Source organism: Pan troglodytes, chromosome 1 (genome assembly GCF_028858775.2).
Source record: "Pan troglodytes isolate AG18354 chromosome 1, NHGRI_mPanTro3-v2.0_pri, whole genome shotgun sequence".
NCBI lineage: Eukaryota > Metazoa > Chordata > Mammalia > Primates > Hominidae > Pan > Pan troglodytes.
The window spans coordinates 116,082,331-116,095,443 of NC_072398.2; the positions used below are offsets into that span (position 1 = coordinate 116,082,331).

Below are 13,113 nucleotides of genomic sequence, written 5' to 3' on the forward strand. Positions count from 1 at the left end.
TGTAACTAACTTGGATTGTTCTAATTAACCCAAATTACAAAAATGTTCTGTACTTAATATTCTAAATGATTATTGAAATTATTATTCTTACTATTGGGTGAAAATATGGAGATTTTTATGTCAAGTTTTCTGATTGGCATACGGTGATTATCTATTACCCCAAACCTCAAAGGGTGTTAGATCAGTGAACAATGTTTGGTATGCTGCTAAATTAAAAAGTAATAATAATAACCATAAGCTTCACATGTAGTTGTTTTTGTTATACCATTATGAAACCAAGGGGTGATGCAAGGTTTCCAAATAGGAGTGGTTTTCTAAGTTTTGAGGCATGTCATTCCCAGAGAGCCTACAATCCGTGGAGGTACTCAGTCAGTCATTGTCCAGCTATTTTGGCAATGATCTGATGGCTAATGGAATTAATTAGCATGCCACCCTCTGCAGTTATTTATAACACCAGAGCAATGAATAAGGTTTTTGCTCTCCCAAACCAACCTCCATTTCCAGTGAATGGCTGTGGTGGTTGGCAACCTGAGCCCACCAAATCAAACCCTGATGAAATGGGTCAGTGAGCAACCAGTGTAACTGTCCACCAGGAAACAGTCTGGAGTAGGGGCAAGAGCAAGAGGTTTCAAGTCCCGGCTCTGCTGCTTCCCAGCCACTTAAGAATGGGCAGGTCACAAAGTTTATCTTTTACTTCTTCATTTGCAAAACAATACTTCCTGGCCTGTCCACCTTTCATGGTTATTGTGAGGCTCCAGTGAGATAATATATGAAAGTTCTTGTAAATGGCATAGTCCTAGCCTCTTTATTAGTCTGTTATAAGTTGTCAGTTGGTGCATGACAACTCAAAACCACTCTCCCCATGCTGCAGTGATGCATTCAAGGAGGATAGTACATACTTATTGTTCAATATACCAAGCAAAATCCAGCCTCAGAGGCACTCTCACCTCAATCCCTTAAGATATGTCTTCTTTCCTGATTGTCCAAGTGCCTTGTGGTACTGCTGAATGACAGTGCTAATTGCACAGACCCTAAGGTCAGATTGCCAGCTCCCCACTTGGTCAAATATTTAACATTTTATGAGCTCGTTACTGGATCTATAAAATGAGGATTCAAATGTTACCTATCTCACAGAATTGTGGGAGGATAAGATAATCACGTAAAACACATGGTGTAGTATCAGGTGGCACACAGTAACAATGACAATTACTATTAGCCTCACACAGGTTTCTGCAGCTAATATGAAGGCAAAAATCCCATTAGAGTCAGAAGATCTGGTTTCAAGTCCTCGTTCCCTCTGTGACAGGCTGGATAATGCTACAAATTTCATTCAATCTCTCTGGAATGCAGTTACTACTTATAAAAGGATGCTAATATTCACTTCATGGGGTCTATATAAAAATCACATAGAGTAATATATATATAACCTCTATACTCACTGTAATGCACGATGAAAATGCACAAGGCTGTTATTTGATTTTTCTGTATGAACAAACATGCAGAAAACAATTGCAAAGATTTTATTTAGCGGCTTTCTGTGCTTGGCACTTAGAAACAGAGTTCCGTGCATAAGGGCAAATTTTTATACACCTTTTCTTCATACATATTTTACATACCCTTTTATTGCCCCCTTTTTCATATTCATAATATTGGATTCCCCACTAGGCACATAAATACATTTATCTACAACACCTCAAAACCAGAAACTTTAATAATATCTGTATTATTTTACTTGGTATTATTTGCATTTCCACACCATTTAAAAATTTTAGCTTGCACCAAGCTTCACTTGCTTTCTTACCATTAAAAGATTTGAAGGGAAAGGGAAAGATGAAGGACAAAACCCAAAACTTCAAAATGCAATGTACTATTTGATAAAAATGGAGATCTAAGGGCAGGTAGAAGGGTATAGAAGACCCATCTGCAATTCCCTGGGACATGAGGGGATATTTCCTGCCACAGGGATAGCGGGCAGGCATTCTAGGTCAGGTGTCTGGATCCGGCACCTGGAGGCCAGGCCTCTATTTGTTGCCTCTGCTCTTGGTATCATCTTCCGAGATTATAAAACTATTCCTTCTTCACACCCTTTTATTTTCCTTCCCCTACCAGGCTGCATGCTGTGGAATCAGCACTTCCCACGTAGTGCACCTCTCTTCCGGATCACAGTGGTCAAAGCTGTGGGCTCAGGATGCATTCCTTGCTCTGTCCCTCTGACCAATGCCCTGACCATGCTCAGTGTGCCAGAGAGGTTTACTCCTCAGTAATGCCATGATTCTTTCCATAACCTGTAGTGGGGCGGGCGGGGTTTGGGGGGACAAACCAAAAACACGTCTCCTTGGTGAATTAAAATTCTCATCATTGCTCACACTTTCTCTGTCAGTCTTGCTCTCCACCTCGTTCCTGTTCTCTATTCTTTCTGTTTGTCTTTCTCCTGTTCAGCTTCTCTTTCTCCCTCTTTCCACGGGCACCACTGGGAATATCAATGATAGCATACAAGTGAAGAGAGCCAAAGTTCAAAAGCAATCTTTTTCCGGAAGCCAAGTCCAGTTGTACTGATGTCTTTCCACTCTCATCCATTGGGAGGGTCTCCAGGATACATGGTTCATTCCAGAAGCAGAGGAAGCTGCAGGGGAGAAAGACTGGCAGCTACTGCTGGCCCACTCCATCTAGAGTTGTATATAGACAAATTCTTGGTGAAAGCACCCATTCTGGGCCTCCCTCCACAGAGTTCACCCAGTTCAGAGTCAGTGTGCATGTATGATTGCATGTGTATGAATTGTGTATGAATATGTAAGTGTGTGTGCATGTATGTATAGGTAGGTCTGTCTGTATGTGGGTGTGTATGTGTAACTTTTCATGGCTGCCACACACTAGCATCTCCCTTAACATTATGACGAAGTGATTATTCAGTCTCTTCAAAGGCCACTCTGGAACAGACAATGCTTTATAAAACTAAGGTCTGGGAAGGCAGAAGAATGGCCACTGAGTTGCGGATGATTCTACCGCAAGTATCCTTCACTGGCTTAAAGGTATCTCTTGTTCTTGGGTATATGTCTTCCGCCAGAAAAAAAAAAAAAAAAACACGGTTCCTGTTTTTCAAAGACACTGGACTCCCAAAGAGGAGGATCTGACCACGGAGACTCTGGGGCCTTGATTGCCAAATGCTCCGTGGTGTTTGGACTGGCCTTTAAACCATGTGCACGGACATCTGGGAGGAGGAGCCTGAAACTGCCCCATACTGCCGGCCGTCACAAGTGTTGGTTGCCTGTTGGTTATTGGGTGAAGGGCTAATCATGTGCATGCTGTGCTCCATCCCTGACGGCAGGTACTGCCTCTCTCCAAAGGCCCCGTTGGAAGGAGAAGAACAGAGTAAAGTGCTTTGAGAGGCGCTCAGTTTTTCCGGGCTTGCAGCTAGCCTAGGGGAAGTGGGGAAATTGTATCCATACAGGTTGTAAGGGTTGTGAAGGGAGAAGGCATTGTAGGAGCTCTGCTGCATGTGGCTGCCCCCGAACATGTGTGGTGATGACGAGCTGGAGGCAGCATTGCCTGCCTGCATGACATACTGAAACTGGGAAGTGGGAAAGGACCCCAGCTGGCCACCGTAGGCTTCCATCTTGCTGTTGCCAGGCAACGAGGGAGGAGTTGGTATTCCTGAGATCAGGGATGGAGTCCTCTGAGGCATGAAGGTTTCAGAGGGCTGAGTGGCTGAAGTGGTGCCACTCTGAAGCCTGTTGTAGCCACTGTCACTCAGCCCTGGGTAGCTCTGCAAGGCAGCCATGTTGCTTCGGGCACATGGTGGATAATCAGAGAGGTTTAGATTACACAGCTGGCTTTCTCGGCAGCCCACATTGAAAGTGTTGGGGGCCAGATGAAAAGTTGGAGGAGAACAGGATGGAGATAAAAGATGAGAAGAAGCCGAAGGGGATGGTGTCCCAGTGCTGGAGGTGGTTGGGGAAGTGCCTGTGCTGCCTCCTGAAAAATAAAACGTGAATACTATTGAGACAGTCTTTTAAGATGAGTCTGCCTAAGTCAAATGCAAGCCATACAGGAGGTGCCTTCAAATGTCCAAGATAGGGCTGATTTTTACAGAACCATTTTTCCTCTTAACTCAGCAGACCTATGCTAAGTGATTCCACCTGTGGACACATACACAGTCATACAGTCACACACACACACACACACACACACACACACACACTCCAGAAGGATCAAAAACAACACTAAATTCTTTTGTTTGTTTTCTCTATAAGAGCCTTAGTAAGTCCTTTGTATAAAAATAACAATAAACCTTCCAAGATTCACGTTGCCATTTCTCACCATCAAATTCACTTTCTAATAAGACCTCTGATGTCAGCATTAAAATCCACTAGCTCAGCTTTTCCCATTCTTAATGGAAATGCATTAAATATGTATTTTATTCAAGGGCTGTTGCCTACTTTGCCATTTTTAGTCTTCCAGCCAAACATGCAGGACACCAAAGCGGGACCCTAATCACAGAGGAAATGGGGTAATGGAAGACAGTGCCAAGTCAAAATTGAGGCCTGGGGGTGCAGAGCAGTGGAGCCTGGGGTATGAGATTGAAGTTGCATCACATAAAAGACATTGGGAACACAATTATAAGAGCTAGATTAGAATAAAGCAGGGCTAACCCAAAACAAAATCATTATGAACCAGAGGCTCTGCTGATCTCCTTTTATAGGATCATGTCCATTCTCAGAGACTGGAATAAAGACTGTAAACGGAGCCTTTGGAGTTTTAATATTTATCAGAACAAGAAGCTAAAAAGGCCTTAAAGTGACCTGAGAGTCAGGAGATCTGGGTCTGCTCACAACTCTGCCACACTAACTGCCCAGGTAACCTTAGGCACATCACTTACCCTCTGCAGGTTACAGTTTCTTCATCTAGAGATGAGGAATTAACTTAGATCAGCGGTTCTCAGGCATAGAGGACCTGGCAGCTTTTAAAAGAAATGCTGACGTTCCAGGATCCTACCTCGGATGAACTAAAGGAGAGTTTCTGGGCATGGAACCTCCACATCAGTATTGTTTTAAAAGCTCCCCCAGATGTGTAGTGTGGCTTAAGAACCAATCATACAACCCAAATTCCTCATTTCTAAGTACTCAGAATAGTCTTTCCTAAACTTGAGTGTGTATGAGAATCAGCTAGATGGCTTGTTAAAGCGTAGATTGCTGACTCCATCCCTAGAGTCTCTGATTCTGTAGGTCTGGGGTGGGGCCTAAGAATTTGCATTTCCAACAAGTTCTCAGGTGATGGTCCAGAGACCACACTTTGGGTTAGAGGAACTCCAGATTCCTTTCATTTCCAAAAGTCCCTAAATCTGTATTTGAACGAGTTGATCTTATGATGTGTGAATGTTAGAGCTAGACAGGTGGATGATGCACCGACAGACTGAGGACCAGTTCAATCCAACCTCCTTCAGTGTGTTCTCAGATAATTTAAGAAGGCCAAAAATGACCTTTACGAGCCTCCTCTTTCCCAAAGTCAGGAAGCAGCAGTGCAGCATCTGCCTCCTGTCTCATCCAATGGAAGTTAAAGACATGGGTGAGTGCTAGGGCTGCGGGGCCCTTTATTTGAATTCTGGAAAGAGCAGCTGCTTTGTCTTCCATAGGGAATCTTCCGTGATGTAACTTCCTCCTTCACAGCAAGGTTAGGAGTTTCCCAGCATTGTCAAGAGCTGTGATTCCCCCAAGGAATGTAATATCCTTTAGATCACCTACCCACTCATTTTGGGACTCTTAGAAGCTGAGCATTATAAAAGGGTAAAGGGCACTTTAGGTATAAAAGAGCAGGAATAAGGTTTTTCTCAGTGAAGAAAATGTTATAAAAACTAGCAGGGGTTGGGCACACTGGCTCATGCCTGTAATCCTAGCACTTTGGGAGCCCGAGGCAGGTGGATCACTTGAGGTCAGGAGTTCAAAACCAGCCTGGCCTACATGGTGAAACCCCATCTCTACTAAAAATACAAAAATTAGCTGAGTGTGGTGGTGGGCGCCTGTAACACCAGCTACTTGGGAGGCTGAGGCAGGAGAATCTCTTGAGCCCAGGAGGCAGAGGCTGCAGTGAGCCAAGATAGTGCCATTGCACTCTGGCCTGGGCAACAAGAGCAAAACTCTCAAAAAAAAAAAAAAAAAAAAAGCAGGATTCCAGAGACACTGGAATACAAAGAAACCATCCACAGTGTGCTAAGGACACAGGGGTCCCAGATGTGTCAATTAAGAGACAGATGCCCTCAAAGAGGAACCGAAAGTTAATTTTTAGCAGGAAAAAAAAAAGCGTTCATCTTACATCCATGGACATAGGTAGTAGTGCTGGCTATAGAAGTACAAATTTGGCTGTTGTTATTATAATAGTTTCTTCAGAGGTAAATTTTGACAAAGCCTAACTAATAACAAAAGAATTTCAAAAGAATTCCCCCCAATGAACCTTCAAGGAAGAATTGTATTTAGATATAAATAGCTGCTGATTTTAGAGATATTTCAAAACTTCTCCTTCCTCCTTTCTAATACTCAACTTAAAATCCTTTAAGAAGAGTAAAAAATGATTTTTATTCCACAATTTGAGACAAGGCTAACATTGTAAATACCACTGAGAGAAGGAAGACAGCAGCTGGCCATGTCGGAAAGAGCCCTGAGCCTGATTCTAGGCCTATTAACCTCTGTCCAGCTCATGACCACTAGCAATGCAGGCCACCTCTTCATTCTCATTAGCTGTGAAATCAGGGGCTTGAACCAGTGGGCCTCAGTTTCTGTCCTTCTCAGCATATCTGTAACTGAGGTTTCAAATAATATAAAGTGTGAATCGCCAACAACAAGTACTTTCCATGGAATTATTTTAATATAATGAAGGATCTCTGGCAGGAGAAGATTCTAGAAGGAGGAGGCAGAACATCTCATCTGTCTTGTTTCTATACAGCTGAATGGCCAGGCCTTCTGTGCCTTGCAGAAATCTCAAGGATTCATTTCAAGCGTGTGGTTCCTCTTTGAGGCATCCTACACATTTTCCTTATTTTCCACTCCAAATGCCATGAGCTTCTCTGAAATTAATGCTATGGCACAAATGAAGAAACCTGACTCCAGCTGTAAAGAGATTTGTTTTATGGGATAGTTATCTGGTCACTTCTCTTTGAAAGTTCATCCTTGCTCTCCCTGATCTGGTGTTTATGTGGTCCCTGAGGAGACCACCTGTTCAGCATGTCATACTGTCCTGTTACAGGTATGTTCTATCAGGCACTGGTCCTAGCCCTGCAGCAGGAAGTGCAAGATGGAGCAGATGACTTCCTACAACTCTAAATGGTTTTCTCTGATGGCCCAAGATGGAAGGAATGGTACTGATTTAAGGCCTCAACTGGTTTCACTACAAAAAGAAAAAAAAAGGTGGGGGGTGGAACTATTAACAAGTTACAGGGATTTCTGCTGACCAGATGAGAGGCAAATGTTAAAAAGTTTGTAGTCAGCTTGCTTGGGCTTTTAAATGACATTCACTGGAAATGAGACTTGGTGGCCTGCTGAGCTTGAGTGGGTGAAGCCTCCATATGAACTAGTGTTTGAAGGAGGCAGGGGCAAGGCTGTCCAAGAAAAGGTCACCTTGCTTCCATGCACTTTGAAGAAATGCTCTTGTGAACATAAAGTACTCAATACAGATAACAGCAATTTTTCAAAGTTCCCATAGAAAGAGAAGACTATGGTATTCATTTTGCAGAGAACAAACCGAGATACTGACAAGTCTTTCTCCTCCTATGATCTAACAGCTTGTCGAATGTTAAACAAGATTGGAATTTCCAGCCAAGTGCAAAATGAGCACAAAGAGGGAGCCCATCCTCCTTGTTCATTTTCAACACTTGGCTGACTAGAGATTCTCATCACAGAAAAGCTAGGGCAGGGTGGGACACCAGTCCAGGCCAGGCCATACTGATACAGGAGGGTCAGAGCTGCCTCTCCAAGCAAAGCATGACTCTCTTCCCTGTGCCCTCCTCCCCTCTGTACTTGCCAGGTCCTGAGTGCTCTGAGCATCTTGACAGAAATTTTATTTAATGGATGAGTGTGTTCTATAGGGTCCAAAAAACCCAGTTCCAATCCCAGATGTCTTACTGATTAAGGACAGAACCTTAGCAAGTTAGCAACTCCAAGCCTTTTACATTTTAAGGAATTGCCAATATCTATTTTGTAGAGATGTTTTGAGAAATAGGTAAGATATAATAGTATACATTACAAAGTGCTCATAACTGTATTTGGCACATAGGCATTAATTTTTTTAAAAAAAATTTTTAGTAGAGATAGGGTCTCACTATGTTGCTCAGGCTGGTCTTAAACTCCTGGGCTCAAGAAATCCTCCTGTCTCAGCCTCAAAGCATTGGGATTACAGGCGTGAGCCACTGCACCTAGCCCAGCACAAAAGCATTAACTATTCTCTTCTATGAGAGAAGAGTGAAGGAAGGAGAAAGGAACTTGGGTTCTAATGAGAATGGCTCTGCGGTGTTGGCCTCTGTCTGTGGAGCTAAGCATCTTGGCCTCTCCTCACCCTGATGAGCATTATGTCACAACAGCTACATGTTTGTTGTTACATGCTAGAGGAACCTCCATCACTGTGAATGATGGAGCACTAGGCCAGGTAGCAGCTAAGGCCCTACCTGTGCCATATTCCCAAAGGCTAACCTAACTCTGGTTCCTCTCTGAATTATCTGTCCCTCCTCCCTCACTTCCAGTTCAGGACAAGAATGGCTGCCCGTGTCTCCATCTTTCCTCAAATGAAGCAAAGTGGGATTGACAGAGCACAAATAGCTAGACTGGTGTTTTTCCCACTATCCTTAGAGGTCTTAATTCACTTCTGAGAAGTGATTAAAATATAATGCCCTAAGTAGCTTAAAACTTTCAGGAGTTCTGTAGCATCTGTAGGATCTGTAGGATCAATCTCCTACAGCACCAGCTCCCTTCATCCTATTTTACCCATGGGCCAATATGAGGTGACACACATGAAAATTCATATATGACATTAACTTGCTCCAATATCCAAGGCTAATGGCCAAAATAACCAAAAAGGATATGTTTAGCAGTAATTCCGTATGAGGACAATAACCTAGAATATACTTGTTTTTACCATAAAGACAAGTTAAATGTGACCATGAAAATCCTGAATACTAAACCTGCTGACTTTTGCATCTCTAAATTGATCATTTCCAGATTGTAATATAAGGGCTTTCACATACAGTTTCTTTTTCAATTTATTTTGCTGTGCTTTTCTCCCTCCTCCCCCAAAATTGAAAAACAGTAAGGCAAAACCCCATCTAGGCTAGTAAAGAATAAATTTCCATGTAATTACTTCGTTCCATGAGCCAGACTCTTCTCTTGTATAATTCAATGGCATCTGTCTCTGAGGAGTGCTGATTCACTGTGTATCCTTGAGAAGTCTTCTTTGAGGCTTTCAAACAGGTAAGAGGTAAAATATCAGCACCCTATAGACTGATCCCAGAGAATAAACCCAGAGATCGTAAAGTTTAATGAGCACAGCACTGTTCATCTCAACAAAAGAATTACTTAGTTGAGATGAGTACCATCCTCATAATGCAAACATGAACATTAGAGTGCTAATAGGAATTGCGTGGTTTCAATCTTAGAAAGACTCCTAGTGAATCATTCTCCATAAAAGTTAAAGGTATGCACAGACCTAAACTCCTTCTCTTTAAAATTGCTTTGAATATATTCATCCAATTCTCATTTTGCACATTGGTACTCTGTGCTCTGAGTGTCTCCGCTTCTTAGATGGTCCTATTTTACATCTACCACATTCCTTAGGTGGACTGCAGCATTTCTTCACTTTCCATTAACTTAATTGTTTTCTCCCCTACTTGTTTTACTGCCTTCCTTGCTGCAGCATGCATCTGTTATCTTCATTTAGAATTCATCTGCTTCTTTCTGGCAACAGTATCTAGTTTTCCCACTATTACACAGTTTCTCCCACTCTCACTGCCTCAGCCCTACCTTCAGGGAAGGCATGTGACTCAGGCCTGGACAATCAAAGCATCATATTCCCCCCTACCACAGTAATTAAAATGGAGATGACTCAATTAAAGACAATTATACTCAATGAGATTTTGGTAGAAACCTTAGGAGAAAGGTACATGCCTTTTCCCATCAGATTTAAACCTCAAAATATGTAGGGCCAGGGGTTCTGGTAAGCATGTTTATACCATGGGGAAACTGAGAATAAAGTCAGGATGATAGAGAGCAAAGTTGAGAAATGGAGTTGATGATCTTTTATGGGTGCCTACATTAAGCTTTGCCTAAAACTGGCTATTTGAGTCATTTCAGTTTCATGACCCAATGAGTTTCTTTTTTGCTTTGCCATTTGGGTTTTATTTTATTTACAACAGTAAGAATCCTAATTGATATACATCCCTAATTCTATAGGTAATTCCACTATGAATCTGAAGGGGTAGGAATATTAAGATAAAGCTGGAAGAGAGAGAAATAAAAATGAGAATGGTAGGACTAGACTATGAACCACTTTGTCAAATGGAAGCTATGGATGATTCCTTCCTAAGACATGATAAATTACCTATGAGTAGGAACAAGGGATTTCAGCTACGTAAATAGACATCTAGCTCTGTAAAAAAATATCTAATAAGATAGTGACTTTACTTTAGAAAAATACATAATCTCTTAAATGGTTGCTGGCCTCATTCTGATCAATAAGAACAGGCTAAACAATGAAGTAAAAATGCTGGCAAATTTTCAAGATGATTTTTTCATATTAGTGTCCCTGGCAAATAAGGAAGATAATGTACAGAATAGAAAAACAACAGCTGCTGGTTTTTTTTAAGTTTTCTAAAAGTTCAGTAGAAAGAAATGCACAAATCTAAACAAAAAGGTAATTTCAAAAACCAATTACAACACCACAAATGGTAAGAAGATAAAAGAGGAGTGTCTAAAGACATCAAAGTCAAAGTGGCCATTCTCTGATAGGTTTGTGAAATGCAGTTAGATAAGACATAAAAGGAAGAATATATAAATAAAAGCAGGAAAAACAATGGTGTGATCTTGTGGGAATAACATTAGGATGCCCAGAATTAAGTGAAGTTTGTAGTCTTCTCTAACAGTAATACTCATGTTTTTTCTCCTACTGGGTTTATTTCTTTCAAAGTGTATCACTTTAATTTACTATTCTTGTCATTATTTCTGTCCCAAGAAGACTTAACATTACCCACGACAGCATGAGAAATGCTAATGTTAATTGACTGCATGAGTGAACAAGTGACTCTTACTTCTTAATGTTAAAGCTTCAAGGTCATTTTACTCACTCCTCATATTATACGCACTGACATATGGATTCCTGAGACCATAAATAATTGTTCCCAACTTACTATCTTGTTATCTTCACTTAAGAATTTTGGGGGCCAGGTGTGGTGACTCATGCCTGTAATCCCAGCACTTTGGGAGGCCAAAGTGGGCAAATCACTTCAGGTCAGGAGTTTGAGACCAGTTTCAGCATGGCCAGCATGGTGAAACCACGTCTCTACAAAAAATACAAAAATTAGCCAGGCATGGTGGTGTGCACCTGTAGTCCCAGCTACTCAGGAGGCTGAGGCAGGAGAATTGTTTGAACCCAGGAGGCAGAGGTTGCAGTGAGCCGAGATGGTACCACTGCACTCCAGCCTGGGTGACAGGGCAAAACTCTGTCGAAAAGAAAGAAAGGAAGAAAGAAAGGAAGAAGGAAAGAAAGAAAGAAAGAAAGAAAGAAAGAAAGAAAGAAAGAAAGAAAGAAAGAAAGAAAGAAGGAAAGAAGGAAGGAAGGAAGGAAGGAAGGAAGGAAGGAAGGAAGGAAAGAAAGAAAGAAAGAAAGAGAAAGAAAGAAAGAAAGGGAGGGAGGGAAGGAAGGAAAAGAAAAGAATTTTGAGTACTTTCTTCACTATCCTTTACAAAACTTATTTTCTTCTTTTTTCTTTTCTAATCATCGTGCCCTTCAAATTTTATCCTAAAGTTGTCTCTGGTTAATGTTTGCCAAACACATTGACATTAGTCCCTATGATACAGAACCTAGCAGAGTTTATTCACTTATTCAATCACTATTTGAGTACTAAATATACACTCAACCAACAGGGAGTGTTTGGATCCAGGGATTTAATCATGCAGGAAAAAAATAGTGAGAAAAATGTGGATAAGAGACATTAATGAAAGAATGACACAAATAAACAAGAGCTCACCTTAAGGATACTTGGCCTACTCTGGATGGCAGGGAATTTCCCCAAGGAAGTCATATTTAAGCTGTGATCTCAAAGACAGATAGCACTAAGCACTAAGAAGGCAAGCGGGTAGCAAGGAGCCTTCCAGAGAAAGAGAACAACGTGGCAGGAAAGAGCACACCATGTTTGAGAAAGGGAAGTAAGATGAGTGATGCTGAAACAACAGAGAGAACGAGGGGAGGTGATATAGGCTGAAGCTAGAGTAGTAATAATAGCAATAATGAGGATGATCATAGAGAACATTTTTGAACACTCAGTAAATCCTAGGCTCTTTCCTAAGCACTTTACATTCATTAATCCTCATTGTTATTATCCCTATTTTAGAGGTGAGGCAGCAAAAGCCAGAACATGCAAGGTCTAGCGACAATGTTAAGGAATATGTCTTTCATAGGTGAAAGTAAACTGTGGCCATTGAGCAGCTTTAAGCAGACTGGAGATAGAAGGTTGAGGTGCAAAGATGTGTGTTTTGAAAAAAATGATTCTCATTTCTACATGAGGAATGGCTTGGAAGAAAATGTAGAAACTATGGAAGACATTACGGTCATGCAGTGAGAGGTGACGTCAGTGCAGAGTGGCATGGTAACAAGGAAGGTTAGAGATGTGGACAGATTTAAGAACTTAGTAATGGTTGGGCATGGGGGTAGGGCAGGGAGGGAAACTTCCGGGATATCAAGTGTTCTCCTTCCCCATGGAGAGGGCACCAGGCTGTGAGGTAGATGATAACTCAGTTTTGGACATGCTGAGCATAAGGAACTTCGGGGACAAAACAAAATATGTAATCAATTACTGTTTGTTTTAATGGATTGAATTGAGATGCTCCCTACCCCCTATCAGGAGCTCTTCATGATTATAGTGCA

General features: G+C 41.7%; 1 protein-coding gene across 4 annotated transcripts in view; it reads right to left on the reverse strand.

The window, feature by feature from the left end:
* Positions 1-1,504: 1,504 nt before the first annotated feature.
* Positions 1,505-13,113, reverse strand: part of TBX15 (T-box transcription factor 15) — a 104,992-nt gene continuing 93,383 nt past the window's right edge. For 3 of the 4 annotated variants that reach the window (XM_016924806.4, XM_016924813.4, XM_063798026.1), the window contains exons 8-9: positions 9,337-9,435; positions 1,505-3,972 (exon numbers count right to left, since the gene is read on the reverse strand). In XM_016924806.4, the coding sequence (XP_016780295.1) occupies positions 3,188-3,972; positions 9,337-9,435 (884 nt within the window). In that variant the 3' untranslated portion in view covers positions 1,505-3,187. The remainder of the gene's footprint in view (positions 3,973-9,336; positions 9,436-13,113) is intronic. The other variant, XM_016924810.4, reaches the window with a different exon arrangement.